This window comes from Alexandromys fortis, unplaced genomic scaffold (assembly GCF_014885135.2).
Source record: "Alexandromys fortis isolate MF-2015 unplaced genomic scaffold, M_Fortis_MF-2015_v1.1 scaffold_149, whole genome shotgun sequence".
NCBI lineage: Eukaryota > Metazoa > Chordata > Mammalia > Rodentia > Cricetidae > Alexandromys > Alexandromys fortis.
In genome coordinates, this window is record NW_026068025.1 from 81,198 (window position 1) to 101,034 (window position 19,837).

Genomic DNA, 19,837 nt, shown 5'->3' on the forward strand with positions numbered 1-19,837 from the left:
TATCCACAATGAAATACATATCAAAAATAGAAAAACCTCGTCACTTTGGATGACGTTGATTAACCTGAAGGACGTCACATTAAATGGAATAGCCAAGGTAGAGAAAAAAACTTAATGATGTCACAGGGTTAAGTGGAGAAAGTCTTAATAATCACAGCATAAAGTGGTAAGTAGATTTCTCCAGCCTTGTTCTGTCAACGATTGGTAATGTTTACTGTCACTCAAGATATTCTATCCAATCGTGGTGGAGACTCGGGATCTGTCCAGTCAGACCCAGCTCTGAGGCGGGGCGTCCTTTCCCGAACTATCTCTGGGGGTCCGCCATGTTGTTTCCGGTTTCCGCCGAGGTTGGTACCCAGTCTTTTGGCCCTACGTTCTTCTGGTAAAAAACACACAGAAGCTGACGCCCGGCACCAAGGTGAGTGCAGCCTCTGGGGAACCGGCGGGAGCTGGCCGGTGTCGGTCCTCATCTCCTCGGCTGTTCCGGATGCAGACGGCGCTGGGCTGGGTACCTGTGCCGGGCTGAGCTCACCGCCTATCTCCCTGCATTCCGGATTCTGTGCTCAGCCTGGCCCTGCTCCCGACTCCATCTCCTGCGGCTCCTGAGCTTAGCCCACCCTCCACCAGGTTGTCTAGCGTGTGTCCCCACCCTGCGGTTCAGAAGGACTTTGCAGACTGTCCCTATAGTGTTTCATTGTGAGGGCTTCACTGGGAGGAAGGCATTGAGGAGTCGGTCACTTGACCGATTAGTGAGGGAAGAGCTGGTGGGGAGGATGTTGAGAGGGAAGCGATGGCTGGAATCCTAGGTGAGGGGCCTGTGACTTTGGAGTATTAATTAGCTGGACCAGTTACTAGAGACTTAGCCATCACTGTGTTCTCGCTTCATTGCTAAGGGCATCTCTGCTTCACGGTGGCAGTGGGGACCTGTTGGGTCTGGAGGGAAAAGCTATGGCACAGCAATAGAGCGCAGCTGTCTTATTATGGTTTCAGCGCCTTTGGACTTGGGGCTTGCTGCAGCCTGTGGTACTTTTACCTTTAGTGCTCTGAAGAACCTTAATACACTTTTTTAAAGACGGTGTAGAAGCGGTGTGTAGGAACACAAGTTGCCATCTCGGCTAGTTGCCCTGGGAAAACTCATTTTAAAAGTTGTACAGGTCACATTTATCGTAGCTCCACTGGCCAGAGCAAGTGACGTTGTGGGAGGGAGCTATATACCAAGGCCTGAGTGCAGGATCCCAGCCATTGGGAAATATCACTGCCAAAGCCCTGCAGTGAATACACTCAGTGTTCGGTTTCGCCAGGGAAGTCTTGAAAGTAAACCATGTAGAGTGGATGAGACATGCTTTGTATGAAATTTCAATGTGTAAGACAGTGTGTGTATAATGGAATGATGAATCTCCACCGTTTAATAACGTGCCTGATGCTCCTTCAACAAGATCAGTTGTGGCCGTTGTCAAGTATAACACACCATTCCCACACAGGGAGGCATTTTTGTCCGTCTTGTAGCTTTCTTCCTGTGTTTGCAGATTGAGATCTGAAAGCAGGGCATATCTGGTAAGTTAATTTCTGTTGACTTTCTCTTCTAGCTGTGATTGCACGGTCCTCTCATGTCTGAAAGCCTTAGGACAATGGACACATCGGAGGTGAGTAGTATAGTTAGCCTTGCCTTGTCTTATATTGTACTTTAGGACTTTTGAAAATGGAAATGGAAGAATAAACTTAATGTAAGATAAATACATGCAGATGATAGCACCGAATGTGTCGACGGAGCCAACCAGTCTCTGGTTTTCCTGACATGGTCTGTTTGTTGTAGGGGTTGGGTTGACTCAGAAGGTGCCAACCTCTCATGTCCCGTGAAGTCTAAACAGGCTTCATGGACACAAGCATGATGTGAACGGAGCTTCATTCCCAGGCTGGAGATGAACACAGCATTCCACAGTGTTCACAAGTGCTCAGACTCAGATGGAGTCACGGGGGTTTTCTTTGCTAAAGTTGTATAGTTGTATAGTTCCAGACAGCTTTTGGAAGAGCCCACTACGTCAGATGAGACCTAGAAGGTAGGAAGACAAAGCACTCCGGACCCTTCACTTCTCTCCCTACGTGCGTGCATGTAGAGCATAGCGGTGTCCAGACATGTTTCTAGTAATAATTCGTCTTTACTGTTTGCATTTTTTCTCCCAATCACTGTAGTCTTGGTTCAGATTCTCAGCGTCTCATCACAGTCGAATGGAAACACTGTTCTCTGCCAGCTGCCTTACTTCCGTCTTCTGCCATGCTGCAGAGTTGCCCGTCCTCTTTCCCGGGAAGGTCTTCATTTCAGTCCTGATGCTGCTGCTGCTTTCTTCGCTTATTTTCTGAGTTCTTTTTCTCCTGATCGTAACTTACCCTTTTCTTCTTCTCAGTTCCCCACTCATTCCACATTAGAGGACTTCTGTGATCCAGTCCTTTGCTGTGAGTTTAGAGATTATTTCTTGGTAGCATGGACCACTTGTGTAGCATTCAGACCATAAGTTTAACTCCTGTGTTGATACGAAGAGGCGCAACAAGCTCTCCTTGTCAGAATGGAAGTAGTATCCTCCATTTTTTTTCTTGTATATGATATTGATGCCAATCTACCTTGTGGCTTTGGTGAGTACTCTAAAATGAGGGATATTTTTTTCCTGGATCCTTCTTTTTATTCCCTCCACTTCCTTTCTCCCAGCTTTGCTCCCTGAGGTCTAACGTTAGGAGTTACAATTCCCGCCAGCTCTGTTGTTGTTCATTCTGCTCCAGTGGCACATGTGATGCTGTAGATGGTAAGGAAGTGTGGTTGCCTAGAAACAAGCATATGCTTTCTTGTCACACCAGAACTGTCCGTCTCTGCTAGGTGCTAGGCTGGAAGGGTCTGTTCCTCAGGGGTGAGGCCTGAGTGCTGACGAGCTGTACAGCTAGCAGGCAGGTGTGGTGAAGGCCTTGGGAGAAAACAGAATAAGTGGATACCATTTGTGTGCGAGTCATGAGAAAGGCACATGGAGCATGAGTAAAAACAGGAGCACACGTCTGGATAATGTACATATCTTGCTTATATATTTTGTAGCAATACTTCCATCTAGTTCGTAGATTATACAAAATATATTATTTGCTCAAAAATGTCTTGACATAATTTTAAACACAGGAGAAGGCACCAGCTAGATTGTAGTCCGTACAGGGTTGGGATGGGATTCTCTACAAAGGCTGTAAGTACTCTGGGTCAGGTTCAGCAGCTTGCCTGATGTTTGCCATAGACAGAAACCAGAGTGTGGGAATCCACAGGTAAAGGTGAGAAGCGTACTGTGCACTCTTACCTTCACTGACCTACACAGTGCCTGGGTTCATGATCAGTAGCTCAGAAGGAACACTGGAAGCACATTTGGACAACAGGAGTATTGACATACTGTCTGGATGGTAGAAATAAAGGTATTTGTGTCTCCTATCAAAGCTCATCAGAAATGACCACAGCAGAAGACTTTACTAGTAAAGTGTTTAGCACTAGGAGCTTTGAAGACAAGGTCCCACTATGTGAGCTTGGTTGGCCTGGAACTTGCTCTGAAAACCATGCTGGTCTTGAACTCACAGACAACCTGCCCCTGCTTTCCAAGTGCTGGCCTCAAAGGTATGTACCACACCCCACTACTAGGACCTTTTTTTGTTTCTGTTCCCATAGCCACATGCCCTACTGGCCTACATTGATAAGGGGCAATGCTTCTACCAAAGGCCACCACTATGACTCTATTCGGCTGGAGGGACTGATTTTATCCAAAGTACTTTGCTTCTTATGACCCCAAGGCAATAGGTGGTAAAGATGCTAGTGATGGTTTTCCTGAGTAATCTAGATTACCCAGGGAAGATCGGACCAGGATACCGTGGAGATAAGGGAAAATATTAATTACATTTGTATTGCTTTGACCAAATATTACCTGAAAGAAAGCCCATAGGAAAGGGAAGATTTATTTTGGCTCATTGTTTCAGAGGTATCAGTCCATCATGGCAGTGATGGCAGGTTGGAGTGGCTCCATCAGTGGAGGTGAGAGTGTGAAGAGGAGCAGCTGTTCACACCATGGCAGACCTGGAACCTGAGAGAGAAGTGGGAACCAGGGGCAGGTATAACCTTCAAAGACACCCATTTGTAGTCTACTTCCAGCAGCCAGACCCCTACCACCTAACCCTTCCACAGCCTTCAAAGTAGCACCACACGCTTCAGATCTCATGCTCAAAACAGTGAGCCTGTAGGGAACATTCCACAGTCAAACCATGAAAGGACATCACTAAGGGCATCTCTTAGTATAACTGTGCCCTCTTTGTCAGGCAGGACTACAACTATTCCAGACACTCAGTTGTGCTTCCTAGTAAAGAAGCAAGGCCTGCTGACACATTTGCTGAAGGCTGGGGAAATACAGCGTGAGTACTAGAATAAGACAGACAGCTAACACACACACACACACACACACACACACACACACACACACACATGACCAGTTACAGAAATGAAGACTAGTTATGTCAGTTACTTCTGTTTTATAACAAGTATGTTTATGTCTGAGGATGTAGCTATGATAGATCACTTTCCAGGACTGTTTTTATATGTGTTCACATGTAGCAAGCAAGTATTTTGGATGCTAATTTTTTTCTGAAATTTTTCTGGAATTAGGATGTGAGCATTGTTAGAAGTGACTGCTGTTTCTTTTTCTTGGAATCTAATTTTAATGTGTGAATTCAAATTTCTCATCTTTTCTTGTAGTGTGTGCTTATTGACTCTACTTCCTTTTATAAAGGTATTACCTCACTGGAAATTAAAAGTAGAACAGTTCTGACCAAGAAGGCAGTGTGGGCTGTAAACTCAGTTCAGTGTACATATGTGGGTGTTCATCAGTGTTTGTTTGTGGTGTTCCCTGCTCCATCCTCAGATTTGGATCTTCTCTAGCTGATGCTGTCTGTATTTTTTGGCTGTCAGAGCTATAGTTTATGTTTTGATAAGCAGCAACTCCTGCTTTGGTGAAGTTACATAAGCAAGGTGTATATCACATCTCAGGCCACGATAGCTTCACAGAGTGGCCTCCTGGAGTTTGCTGATCAGTAAGAAAAAGAACAGCAAACCTAATGCCAGCTTCAAAAGGTCATCAGAGGTGGCAGGTTACTTCTACAGGTAATTCCATAGACAGCGTCACCTAGTCCTGTCTGAGGCGAAGTGAGGTGGGGGTGGAGGTATATGTTCTGTCCACATAAACAGCACTGAAAAGGAGTAGGCGGTGGTCCCCATGTCCTGGAATCCTTCACACATACGCCAGCACATCCAAGGTACCATCTTTTTAGTGCATTGTATTTGTCTTAAGTCTCAAAATGATGCCAGGAATTTATTTCACACTCACTATAACTACTCTTGTTTCAGATATCTGGCATTTACAGATGGATTTCAACCTACCCTGTACAAAGTATAGCAGACTGGAGTATGTGTGGGAACTTGGTAATGAGCTGAAGGGGTAAACCTTGAGTCTTGGGCAGCAGTGGTGGATGACTTAACCCTGAAGGTTGGACACCTTCCTAGATGAGCCCTGGTTCTGCACCCTGGTCGTTCCTAGTCGATGCTCTCCAAGCCCGTGTCTCTGGTTAGGAACTTCCTATTCTGTTTCCCAGAAAGTTTGGTCTGATGATGAATGAAAGTCTTTCCAGTGTATTGTGCTCAAACAGTAAGCGGCCCCTTCCCTCTTTCTCATTCACAACTCTCAAATGCTGCTTTTTTGTCTAAGTCAGTTACTGGGCACCAGCTTAAAACAGTGATCAGAGATGACAGATCACTTCTGCAGATATTTCCATAGGCAGTGTCAGCTCGTACGGACTGGGCTGAAGTGAGGAGAGGATGGAGGTATTTGTTCTGTTCTGAGTCTGTACACACCATCTTAATATGCCTGTGTTCGAAAAGAAATTAAGCAAGTCATCATGGGAAAAAACAGTTTACAGGTTAGCAAAAACACAGGAGAAAAAAAAAATCTATTGTTCCTTCCCACAAATTGCCCTCTTCTTTCATGTCGCATAGTTAAATACATCAATTCCTAAATAATTGTTTATATAGAAACCTTGGAAACAAACTGATATTTTTATCAAAGACAAAAGAAATTAATAAATGCTATTCTTACTTTTTATTTTCTGTTGCTGCTTTGTGTTTCTTCTGTGATGAGTTCCCAGTTCCTTTCCTCTTGTGTCTGCCTCGTCTCCAACTCTTGGTCCCCTGCCTCAGCCTTCTGTGGGAGTGGGATCTGTGGAGCCTACCACATTGCATGTCTTCCACTCTGTATTGTTAGTGCCCTATTTCCCAGTGTGGAAACTGGGAAGTGATTCTTCCCCACCGGCTCTGCCCTGAGACCTTCCCCTTTCTACTTTCATGGGATGACTTTCAAAATGTTGAGGCGTTGAGCTGGCTTCTGCTTGTTTATATATTGCTTTATAGGATGCTAGTGATGTTTATTTCTGTTGAATCTAGCAGTTCTTCTAGCTTTTGGAAGAGCATATGTGAGTGCTTATGACTGTACTTTATAAATAACTTAGAGACAACATTGACTGCTTGGATTTGTCATTGTTGGAGTCAGAAGTGTATTTTAAGTGGGAAACGAGAGACTTATCAATTGCTTACATTTGTTTTCTGCCTTTTGTCTCTTATCATTACTAAATTAGTATGTTTGTAAGACATTTTGCAGATGATTTTTCTTCCATGATAAGAAAACTTAAATGTATATCCTGTGTAAACAATTGTGGAGAGGAGTGACCTCCCATATTCCTGTCTCTGACCAAAGGCTGAGGCTTGGGCTAAGGAAAGATGTTTGATTACAGGGGTTGGTGTCCTTTGAGGATGTCTCTGTGGACTTCACCTGGGAAGAGTGGCAGGACCTGGATGATGCTCAGAGGAAGCTCTACAGGGATGTGATGCTGGAGACCTACAGCAGCCTGCTGTCCTTGAGTGAGTGAAACTCTCCAGTACTCCTATTAGAAGCTTACTGCTTTTTGATAACTACAGGAACTTCTTCCAAGGATATTTTGTGTGTGTGTGTGCTAGTGACCAAACTAGGTCTTGTGCAGTGTAGGTAAGTACCCAGCACTGAGCTTAATCTCCAGACTGTTTGTATTTTCTTAAGATTTGTTTAATTTTTTTTATATGTATGGGTATTTCGCCTCCATATATGTGTATGCACCATATGCATGCAATGCTGAAGGAGGTCAGAAAGGGCATTGGAGTCCCTAGAACTGGAGTTACAGGCACTTGTTAGCAGCCATGTAATTGCTGGAAATCAAGCCTAGGTCCTCTGCAAGAGGAGCAAGTATTCTTAGTTTTGAGTCATTTCTCCAAGTCCCTATTTGGTGTTTGTTGTTTTTTGAGGTAGGGTCTCACCATAGCCCTGGCTGTTCTTGAACTCAGAGATCCGACTACCTCTGCTTTCCAAGGATTGAAGGAATGCTGCACCACATCCAGGGCTATTTCTGTTTTTAACTGGCACATCACAGTTGCACATATTCCAGAAGATGTTCTGCCTTCCCCAGTCTTAACATTAGGCTCGATGAGCAGCTCCTCTCTAGTGCTCTTCTATGCCTCGTTGTCGTGGAGTAGCCCGAGCTGTCGACACAGGGAGACTCAGCAGAGAGAGCATCCGCACTGGCATGTTGACAGCGGAAGCTAAAGTTTTATATTTATTTCTCAAAAACCTCTTCCTATATACTGTGCATGATATTGCACACCTTTGATCCCAGCACTTAGGAGGTAGAAACAGACAGATCTCTGTGAGTTCAAGGCCAGTCTAGTCTACAGGGTGACTTCAGGCCAGCCATAACTACAAAGAGACTCTGTCTCAAAATAACTAAAACCAAACATGTACATACACCTCAGCCAACAAACAAACAACCTCCTCCTGTTTACTGCTCTTTTAGTTTTGTGCTTGTATCAGTTTTTACATTTGTGCTCTCGCTGATATTTTCTTTGTACTAATTTCTACTTAGGTGTTTTGTCCTTTCTCTGTTCCTCTTTGCTTTTCTGTAGGAACTTAATGCTTCCTTTCTGTTGCTCTTACCACATTGTTTAATGTGGTATAGTTTTTATTTGTTGCAATGTACTTTTAAGTTTTTTGTTTGGTTTTAGTTGTTTGTTTTTAACAGTTTTTCATTCAGGACAGTGTTGTTTACTTTTCATAATTTTTTTTTAATGCATGACTTCCTGTTTGTATGTGGTTCAATCACATCTGTCTGTAGGGCTTGCCTGACCCTTTCATGCATGAGAAGGCTTCCTCTACTTTCCCCCTTATATCTTGAGGTACACTCTCTCACTGAACCCGAAGCTTGCCTTTCCAGCCTGGCTATTGGCCAGCAACCTCCTGGGATCTGCCTGTCTCTGTCCTCCTCCTTCTGCCCCTATCCCTCCCACACATACACATACCACACCCAGCTTTCATCTGAGTGCTGGGTCTCCAGCCCTGATCATCTGAGTTGTACAAGCATTTGTAAGTCATCTGACCCCATGTGAAGATAGGATCTTACTGTGTAACTAGTGTATTAGTCACTTTTCTATTGCTGTAATAAAACACTGTAACCAAGGGAACTAGACAAGAAAGCATTTAATTGGCTTATGATTTCAAAGAGTTAGAGTCCGTGATGGTAGAACAAAGGCATGGCAACAGGAACGACTGTGGGCAAGCTTTGAGTTTCAAAAGTCATGTGTCATTCCCAGTGTTCTCCTTTTGCATCCTGTTTGCGGATCAAGATGTGAGCTCTCAGTCGTTCCTGCTGTCATGCCTTTGTTCAAGTACTATCTCATTTGCTTTTTTCCATTTTCTTAATTTGCAAAATTTTGTTTTTTAAAGATATACTTTCTCATCCAGGGGTGGTGGTGCACACCTTTAATCCTCCCAGCACTTGGGAAACAAAGGCAGGTGGAGCTCTGAGTTCAAGACCAGCCTGGTCTACAGGATGAGTTTCAGAACAGCCAGGGCTACACAGAGAAAACTTGTCCTTGAAAAACCAAAAACAAAAAGATCTCTCTTCACAGACTTTCCTTCAAAATTGTTTCAGTGCTAAAATCATAGAACTGTGCCACATGCTGGCTCTCAGGATGTCTTAGTTCTGTCTTTGTTTGTAGGCTTTTTTTAATCATATTTAATTATGTGTGTCTGCATGTGGCTTTATGTATATGACATCATGTATGTGAGTACAGTGTTTACATAGGATGCAAGAGGAAGGTAGACCGTCTGGAGTTCACAGCTGCTTGTGAGCTGCCTGGTGTTAGTGATGAGAACTGAGCCCCATTCCTCTGCAAGGGAAACATGTGCTCTTCACAACCGAGCTGTCTCTCCAGTCCTATTTTGTACTTTTCATAGTTGGCTGTAATACACCTTGGGAATTGATCTGTTTTGGCTGAATCTGTGGATGTTCTTAAAGCGCTTATAAAATGTTCTCATCGGTCCTGTCACTGCCCATTGCCCATAATAATATATATTGTCATTTTATGTGTATGGTTGTTTTGCTTGCATGTATGTCTGTACACAACATGAGTGCAGTGCCTTCAGAAGGCAGAAGAAGTGCTGGGCGGTGGTAGCAGCACTCAGGAGGCAGGGGCAAGTAGATCTCAGTGAGTTCGAGGCCAGCTTGGTCTACAGAGTGAGTTCCAGAACAGTCAGGACTGTTTCACAGAGAAAGCCTGTCTCAAAATAGCAGACAAACAAACAAACAAACATTAAATTAATTAATTAATAAACAGAACGCAGAAGAAGGCATCTGTTTTCCTGGGACTGAAGTTGGAAACAGTTGTGAACCTCCATTTGGGTTCTGAGAATTAAACTCAAGTCCTCTGCAAGAGCCATCTCTCCAGCCCAATGTATTGTCATTTTATGTACCTCACTTAGCAGTTAGCCAAAACTTGTACAATTCTTTCCTATTACTAGATCGGTGTGATCCCAAACCTGAGTTGATCCTGAAGTTGGAACAAGAAGCTGGGCCATGGAAGGAAGATGTCCCAAACCAGAGCCTCCCAGGTCAGTGAATGCGCCCTGGACAGGGATGCCAAGTAAGGAAGCTCGGCAGATGGTGGCTGTGTTGAGCTCTTTTCTCCATTTTTCCCATGGTCCAGACTTGAGTATAAGTGTTTTTACTCATCTAACAATCAGTGTGTATAGTCTACAAAAGGTTCTTTCATGTACATGCGTACCATTTTATTAGTCAGGGTTTCCTAGAGGAGCAGAACTGATAGAGCCCACACGCATGCACATGCGTGCGCGCACACACACACACACATACATAGGGGATTTATTAGAGTAGATTACAAAGGCTATCACAATAGACAGGCCAAGGATCTGGTCATTCAGTCAGGTCGGTGATACTGGATGGATGCCTCAGCGGTACCAATTTGTGCTGGACTCACCCAGGATTCCTAGAGAGCTGCTGTCTTCCGTGTGCAGTGGAATCCTGAAGAGGTCTAAACCAGTGAAGGAATGCCTCTGCAGCAGGGTAGATACTTGCCAGTGGGAGTGAGGGCAAGCAGGCAAAAAGCAAAAGCCGCCTTCTTCCATGACCTTTTATATGGGCTACCAGCAGACGGTTTGGCTGAGATTTAGAGTGTGCCTTCCCCATCAAATGATCCAGTCCAGAAGATCCATCACAGGTATGTGCAGCCGCTTGGGTTTTAGTTGGTTCCAGATATAGTCAAGTTGACAGCCAAGATTGGCTATGTTTGCCTTGTGTTACCGTAGGCATATCAAGTTCAGTTCAAGCCTTCACACACAGATTCATTCCCCTCTCTAGTTTTGCAGTGTGTCACCGTAGGCTAAACAAACTCTATCCAGTCTGTGGTTATTTTATTTAAGTACTTACTTGTTCTTTCCTCTTTTCTGTAGCTTGTTTGGAGCATTTGTTCATATGATTATCGATTGTTATTTGCTCCTTTTTGTGCACTTGTTTAAAATTCTGGAACAAGCAGTGGTAAGTCAAGAAATTTATCAACAGACTAAAGAGCTCCATTGTGTTGAGAAATGAAAGTTTTGGCATTAAAAAAAAAAATCAACCTCCCCCAAAGTCTTCCTGAATAAAAGAAGAAAAATAAAATAGTTAAGGCCTAAAGAACATGCAATTTTAATATTATGACTTTCATTTGATTTAATTTATTTCAGACCACTGATTTCTATACATACTATACAGTATATAGGTGGACAAGAAGTATGAAGAGAATTCCTATTACTTTATTAAGAATCCAGTTTCAATGTTACAAGTTTGAAACTAATACTGAAAACATAGTGGTTTAGGCAGCTCACCATGGGGTTGAGCAAAGCAAAGTTGCTGGAAATGAAGTCATGTGTGTGAAGACAGCAGAATTTTTGCAGCCGAGAAGCACCCGGCGTAGACTCTAGGATGGGGTACATCTCGAGCTTAGTGTAACGTTTAGGAGACCTTGGACTTGAAGGTCAAATGACCCCACAAATTGCTTGTTTCTGGACTCATATTTTGTGAAGGGTTGTGCTAAGTGATTAACCTTCCATTTTTCTCTGTGTAGAAATCACTGTAATTTGACATACACAATGAATTTGTCCAGAAAACTCCATTTGTTGTGAAATTTTCTTATGGTCAAAGTGCCAGAGTAAATAAAGGCATGGAGAAGCATGATTCTGAGTCAGCATGTATGTGTTCACACAGCTAGGAAATGCCAGTCGTTCCTGTCAGACCCATGCAGCAATCTCACGTTTCCAGGGTTACAGGTATACCTTGACTTACAGAACCAAATGTCTGCAGATTTTTGTAACACCCGGTTTTGGTGTTACACCCTCGCTACAGTTCCTGCGCCACTGTACCGAACAGCGCAAGTCGAGTTAGGGCCTGGAGATTGAACAGAAGACACAGAGAGACCAGGGTCATTCGGATCAAGCGACTGCCAGTTTATTCAGCATTGGGGGAGTCTTTATCTAGCTAACTGCAGCACAAGGACTCCGCCCAGGCAGGTGGGAAATTACCGTATCAACAATGGAATGAATGCCCTGCAGCTAATCACCAGGTGGGGCAGGGGAAAATATAGGAACTTAACCAGGCAGGGGCAGGGGAAATACAGGAACTAACAGAATGCTAGTCATCTGACTAGAAACTGTATGCGCCCCAGGAATAAGGGCTGAATGCTTGGTCATGTTGACCAGAAATTGTCCTCGAGATGCGCCCCAGGAATAAGAGCAGACCAGGGCCCTACAGATTTTTCTTTTGTTGTATTTAATTGTGATTAAATTAGGAATATCAAGAATCCGTTCCTCTGTATATGATCATTAGTATTTGAAAAGCACTGGAGATGTCTGCATCATTTCATCAAGAAATTCTTAAGTAACAGGCAAGTTTACTGCACTTGATCTGTATGGATACTAACCAGAAAACCTTCCGTTTCTTTATTTCTTCTAGATCTGCAGCATGTGAATGGCCCGGATGAGATCAGCCAGGATAGTCAAAAGATGCGTGGATGCAGTCTGGTAATTGCCAAGAGCAGCACGTCAGCTGAGCAGAGGGCTGAAGCAGGAAAACCATTTACTAGCCCAAGCTGTATTTTGAGGCTGGCTGTAAAGAATGACGTGTCTTCTGGAACGAGACATGGGGCACGTAATATGTGGGCTAATGTGCTTCTCCCTAGTGAGCCCAGTGAGGTGCAGGCGGTAGAGGAACGTGGTCTTCCGGTTGTGACCAGGGTGTCCCCCAGGCTTCCTGAGCCTCTCAGCCTGTATCACAGTACTCAATGTGAAGAACGGCACTTGCAGTGTCGTAGGCACAGTGACGCTTTCCACACGAAGACAGTGTGGCTACAGGACACATTTCCTATCAGAGACCCCTCCAGTAAATTGAGGAACTACAGGAAAGGATTAGAAAAGTTAGCTCTTCCTGGTCTAGGAGGGACCCAGGTACAGGAGCAAGCTTTTGAATGTAAAGTGTGTGGGAGATTGTTCTATAGAAATTCTCATCTCACACAGCACTTAAAAACCCACAAAGAAAAGAAATATTATAAAGGCAATGATTGTGGGCCAATATTCAATATACAATCAAACCTCCAAAAACATCAGCATTCACATGTGGGAGAAGAGCCTTACACATGTGATGAAGATGAGAAATACATTTGCCAGAAATCAGAAAAGAGTGTGCAGCAGAGCATCATAGGGGATGGAAGGAATGTGTACGGGAAAATGGTTGGCTCAAAATTAAATCGCAGTGTTCAACAGAACCCTCCCAAGGCTGAGAAATCCCATGAATACAGTATATCTGGAAAGACAGTTAGTAAGTCGAACCTCCAGCTTGAGCTGGCACACAGATATGAGAAAGCGTATGAATGTGATACTTGTGGGAAAACCTTTAACCACACACCAGGTTTCTACTTGCATTCGGGAGCCCACACAGCTGAGAAACCCTACGAGTGTAAAGACTGCCAGCAGTCAAAACCCATCGTGAACCAGCAAACCCCCACGCAGGAAAAACGCTACGTGTGTAATGTGTGTGGAAAAGCCTTTTACAAAAGAGCCCACTTACATGCACATCAGAGAACTCACACAGGTGAGAAGCCTTATGACTGTAAAGAATGTGGGAAGTCTTTCAGGCTGAAGTCATTTCTGGTTGTACATCAGAGAATTCACACGGGTGAAAAACCCTTTGCATGTACCACGTGTGGGAAAAGTTTCAAGCAGAGGACAAGTCTCTACACGCACATACGAATTCACACGGGTGAGAAGCCCTATGAATGTAAAGAATGTAGGAAATCCTTTATTCTCAAGTCATACCTCACCGTACATCAGAGAACTCACTCGGGTGAGAAACCCTATGAGTGTGATGTATGTGGAAAATGCTTTAAGCAAAATTCCCACCTTCATGCACACAAGAGAACTCACACAAATGAGAAACCCTATGAGTGTATAGTGTGTGGCAAAAGTTACAAGCAGAGCCCAAGCCTCTATACACATAAGAAAATCCATACAAGCGAGAAGCCCTATGAATGTAAACAGTGTAGGAAGTCATTTAGTTTGAAGTTTCATCTCACCAGACATCAGAGGACGCACTCGGGTGAGAATCACTACCAGTGAGGTGTGTGATGAGCCTATAAGTCGAGTTCACACCTGTGTGCATCAGAGAGCTCACCAGGGAGAGATCCTATGAAGATGCAGAACAGCTCCACCACTAGTCATCTGCCCACCATTCTCAGGAGCTTTCCTGCGGAGAAACTCCACCCGTGTTCCATATGTGGAAAGGCCTGCCCGGTGTCAAGCTGGTACACAGGTCAGAGAATTCACGCAGGTGACAAACTTTTATAATTAAAAAGAAAATATTCCAGCCAAAGATAGATCAGAGAACTCACAAACGGGGAGAAATCTTAAGAGCATATAAATGTAAAAAATATCTCAACCATAGATATAACTCACTGTGCATTAAAACACATACACGTAGATGAAATGTTGAAAACCCTTACTCCAGATATCATATCTCATCAGTCATTAGGTAATGTATACCCTATAAGGAAGCCCTATGAATGTAGAAAGTCCTTCAACCATAGGTCATCCTTTACTGCATACCAAAGAAGACGCATGGGGACATCTCCATGGATGTTGTTTATGTGCAGAAAACAGGTACTCAAGACAAACGTCCGTGTCCACCAGAAAACTCAAAACTGAGAGACTCTGACTCTAAATACTGTAGGAAATATTTCAGCCATAAGCCATCTGTTGCCGTACGTGAAAGAAGTCACATAGGTGAGTAACCCTAAACACATAGGTGAGTATAATGGAAGCAGGGAACCCTTTAAGAGATGCCAGGTCTCTTTTTATTAAAGAACTTGCACTGCTGAGGAACCCCAAGAGTAGCTACAGGGAAATGCCTTTTCCAGTAGGCAGTCCGCTCTAAACATCAGTGACTGGCTGGAAGCACATGAGTAATGTATGTGGGAAACCCTCTTCCTGGATGTCAGCAGACGTAATCACTGTATCTGGAAGATCCACATCTCTAAGTCAGACCTCGGGAGACATTAGAGTTAGCACAGAGACTGTAAAGCAGGTAATAATGTGGGCAGTGTTTCTAAGAAGTCGCTCAGCAGGAATCAGTCCCAAACGCAGAGTCCCATGGGCTCCCAAGATTTATTTTCCTTGCTGCACTCATAAGCCTGTGCTGTACAGTGCATTTCTGTTTGTGAGCCGTCTGCTAAGCTCTAGTGGAATGTAAGTGCGCGTGTTCTATTTATTTCTATCCCGCTATCCCCAGAATCTTACAACAAACCCCACCTGGGTGCCCATCCATAGTTGGCCTGAAGTGCACATAACCTCTAGCATGTTTGGGAGCCATGTGGAGAAGGGCACTGTGGCTCAGGAATAGTTTGTCCTGAGAGCTGTGATCCTCCTGCCTGTTTCTGCCATCTCTCTAGTGTCTGGAAGGGAGATCCGCACAATCTGTAATAGGGCAGGCCCACAGCCGTTAGTTTACCCTAGGAGGTGGGGGAGACAAATAAATTCTCTTTTTAGAAAGCTGTCCGGAGAGAGATCCTTGTTGCCACTCTTCATTCTCATGCTGCTTTGTGGGGAGAAGAAATCCTGATGAAATTCCCATAAATAGCGAGTGTCTCTGGTAGGGATCTTCCACTAAACAGATCATTGTGTGAACTTTTTTTTATGTGAAACCTCTCAACTTCCAGTCAGGTTTCAAAAATCCTGACCAAGGAAAATTATCACTATGGAATCTGTACATTAATTTTTTAATGGTAAATCTCATATTCCAGTTTTTCAAAATCTGCATGCCAGGAGATGAACATTAATAATGCTGCCTATCGGCGGGCATCAGTCTCTGTCTGGGGTCATTTGTGGTGTTGTAACCAGAGTTTGGGAGAGGCCAGTGGCACATGCAGGGGTATAGCTGACCAGCCTACGGTGTGTTGGGTAGTACACTCATGTATGTATGGTTCAAGGATGTGAGTGTGTCATATCATCATGTTCCATGATGAGACTTAGCAGAAGGGACTCTCCGTGGCTTCGTGTTGCAATGAACATTGATATTTCCTACATTTGATGACATTCTGGCCTCTTTATATCTTCCTAGCCTCAGACATTGTATTATATACCTTCTTAATCTTGTGTCATCTAAAAGTGTATGACAGTTATTACTGGCTCAAGTAAATAAAGGTATTCTTTTCCTCACATGATGTCTCAGAGTAGGTTTGTGTGTCTGATAGCAAAAGTATTTACAGTAAAACACACACACACCAAAAGGACATTGGTTCACAGTGGTGGCGTGAACTGATTATGAACTGTAGTGCTCATTCCCTCCTACCCTCAGAGGGGGAGTGTAGCTAGAATAATAAAAACCCAGACACGGTACTGACTTAGTGACCTAACAAAACAGACTCAGAGTGAGTATATTAAACTCAAGAGCTGAACACAAAGTTGCACTCTAATTGGTAGACACAGCCTCTTAAAACAATGTTAGCAATGCTGGAACTACAATGCACCCCAGTAAATACACTGTGGAAGACAGGTGTAACCTCAGTAATCCACACAAGGTACAAATGCGCAAACACAGCATGCTGCAACTGAACCTGCGGCTCTGGATTACACTGGGCAAAATCAGCATGATTCAGTGGCGCTGTCAGTATGTCTGTGCAGAGTCAGACAGACTGCTAGATTTATCTTCAACAAAAGGAAACAGGTGCTAGGGTTCTAGAGGTTCTAATCCTAGGTCTGGGAAGGAAAATGTAAAATGAAGCTTGGGCATTTTTCAGTGTCAGGAAAGAATGGGGTGGAGAAGAGGGTCAACCGATAGAAGCGTCCTGATTTGCATTGCATTAACAATGTCCTCAACTAGATTTCCAGCACAGCATAAAAACCTAATAGCAATTTATCCTCTTAATCTCAGTGCCCAGGAGATGGAGCTGGAAAACAACTTCCTGGGTAGGAACAAGAGAGGATGTTCTGAAGTGAAAGGGATCTCTGCAACCACCATGGCCAGCAGAATAACAGTTGGTGGGAGGCAAGAAAGTGATTCAGTTCAGCATGACTCAGAAGGCGGTGTTGGTCCAAACTTCAGGACTCTGACCCTGAGTAGTTTATTTTAGGCACAAGTAAGCACAGCAGGATTTGAATTTTTTTTCTGGTGGTAATTAATGCAATCCCATGTACACAATAAAGCCCAAGACATGACTACATCGAAATTCTTTGTAAAGTACGTGTGACATTTTCCATAAAGATGGATTCTATAGATTGGGTACATGTGACACCTTCCATAAAGATAGATTCTATAGGTTGACAAGCTCAGAAAGAATAAGGGGCTAGGGGAGGATCCAGTGTGGTGCCAAACATCACCAGGCTACGTCCCCTCCCAGCCTTCTGAGCAAATAACAGATTATGCATCTTGTCTTCTGAAGGAACATCCCTGTGTGTTTAACATTCCTTGTTCTCTTAGTGCTTATCCGCACGAGGACCTCTGTGCCTCCCACACTGGAAAGGTATAAAATATTAAAATGAATGAATATGTAGATGTATTTGATTGTCACAGGTGTTCATTTAAGGAGCTGGAGAGATTTCACCATGGTGAAGAGCACATGCTGCTCTTCCTGAAGACCCTTGGCAGTTCTCTGAACACACATGGTGGCTCAAAACTGTCTTTAACCCCAGTTCCAAGGCGTGTAACAGACATTCCTGGCCTCTGACGGCACCAGGCATGCACTGATGCACAGGCAGACATGCAGACAAAACATACATCTTTTCAAATTTTTAAGTGTACATTTAATTGTTGCTTCATAAACCAGGAGTGTCAGCAAACACCTTTAATCCCAGCATTTAGGAGGCAGAGGCAGGTGGGTCTCTTTGAGTTTGAAGCCAGCTTGGTCTATATAGAGAGTACTCGGACATGCAGAGCTAAATAATAGAGACCCTGTCTTTAAAAAAAAAAAAAAAAAGGTATCTTTGAGACTAAGAGGGGGTTCAGTGGCTAAGAGCACTCACTGCTCTTACAGAGGACCCAGTGTGGTTCCCATATTCAGTGGCTCACAATTGCCCGCCTGTAGCTCCATTTCTAAGGGATCCAATGCCCACCAGTGGGCACTGCATGCAAGTGGTGCACATAGAGACAAGAAGGCACACACACATATAAATTTAAATAAAAGAAAATGCATTTGGTGCTGGAAAGATGGTTTGGCAGTTAAGAGCACTGCTGTTCTTCCAGGCGACCTGAGTTCAATTCCCAACGCCCACTCTGAGTTGCTCACAACAGCCTGTAACTCCAGCTAAGGGGGGCAGAAGGAGACTCAAATAGATGTCTCCGGCTTTCTTGGGGACCCCTATGCACATGCACACACACCCCCACACACATAACTAATAAGACAATATTTAAAAATTGTAGATTTCAATGTTTGCACATCTGACTGTATAAACAAGGGAAGTAAAAATAAGCACGGATGGGTTTGATGGGTAGGGAATGGGTTAAAGCAATAAAGAAGGTTAAAAATGCCTAATAAGTAGTTGCTGAAGCTGCGAAGTCTATTATATCCTTGTGTGTGTGTTTACATATGTATGTATATTTTTCTATAGTAAAATATTTATTTTACAAAAAGCAAAGTTAAGCCAAGTGAAGTGGTAGATGCCTATAATCCTAGCACATGGCACAAGCCTGTTGGTCCTGTGGAGGTTGGGAGATCAGTTCAGTGTTATCTTCATGTGGCATATTTACATACATACAGGAAAAACACCTAAAATGAAAATAAATTAGTCTTAAAAACAGCAACAAAGATCTTGAATACCGTTTGGAACAGGCAAGGCCAAGGCTGTTGAGAGCAGGGGAGAAGCTAATTCATTTTTCACTGTGACACAAGTGTATTCATTGTGTTAATAATTCACTGAGCTTTTGCACATTTATTTTTGTTTGCATGCTATACATTAATAAAAACTTCAATATTATATATTGTCACAAAAATTTCATGGCAGTTTCTAAAAATAATGAAAGAATTTAGTGTCCTCTGAGTGTTTACGTATCCCCTCATCAGAAGGTAATAGTCTCCAAATCCTAAACCTTGGGCAACCCCTTAGACTCATCAGTTAGCTCAGTTAAGTAGGAAGCTCTACATTGAATTTTTAACAATCGTGTGTGTGGCAGGGGGATGTGTAAGTGTGAGTGAAGATGCCCAAAGACTCCAGAAGGGTTTGGGCTCCCTTACTTACAGAAGTTTGTGAGCTTCCTGGTGTGGGTGCTAGGAACAGAACTCAGGTGCTCTGCTCTCGGGTACAAGCACGCTCTTTACCAATGACACATTTCTCCAGCCCCAACTACATTTTTTTAATGATACAGCTTTTCCTTGAGGTGTGCTAATACCATGATGCTCACCAGGTTCCCCTCACACAGCAGGGTGCTTATGGAACTGGCTTCAATCAGGAGAAAAGTCAGTAGGAAAGGGTCTGACCAAGAATATGCTCCTAGAAAGTCACTCTGGTTCTCCTTAGGCTTCCCAGGCATTGGCTCCATCTAGTGAGAATGAATAAGCATTGCATTGTGCAGGACGCAGTCACCACAGAAAAAGGTGAAGCCTTGTCAGGGACGAGAGTAAAGACTAAAGACTCCATTAGAAAATAGCCTTTTGGGATAGGGTCATTTCGGGTTCCCTATCCTCCGCTTCCCAAGGGACTAACTGGGGACATCGCCTTGGGCTCCTGGGAGCCACTCTAGGTTCAAGTCTCTTGCCAACCCTAAGGTGGCTCCCTTAACTAAGATATGTGCTTCCCTGCTCCCCTATCCAACCTTCCTTTATCCCAATCTTCCTGTTTCCCCAAGTTCCCCCAATCCTCCCCTTCTCACTTTTCTCTCCCCGTCCCCCCTT

At 43.8% G+C, this 19,837-nt stretch overlaps 1 protein-coding gene across 10 annotated transcripts in view; it reads left to right on the plus strand.

Annotated features, from left to right (window-relative positions):
* The first annotated feature begins 288 nt into the window (after nucleotides 1-288).
* LOC126514633 (zinc finger protein 39-like) overlaps nucleotides 289-19,837 on the plus strand; it is a 48,351-nt gene continuing 28,802 nt past the window's right edge. For 2 of the 10 annotated variants that reach the window (XM_050163632.1, XM_050163633.1), the window contains exons 1-3: nucleotides 289-418; nucleotides 1,587-1,643; nucleotides 6,841-6,967. In XM_050163632.1, coding sequence (XP_050019589.1) covers nucleotides 1,608-1,643; nucleotides 6,841-6,967 — 163 coding nt within the window. In that variant the 5' untranslated portion in view covers nucleotides 289-418; nucleotides 1,587-1,607. Of the gene's footprint in view, nucleotides 419-1,586; nucleotides 5,622-6,840; nucleotides 6,968-9,932; nucleotides 10,023-10,412; nucleotides 10,649-10,880; nucleotides 10,966-12,417; nucleotides 16,170-19,837 lie in introns of those variants that run through there. The other 8 variants (XM_050163625.1, XM_050163630.1, XM_050163626.1 and 5 more) reach the window with 8 other exon arrangements.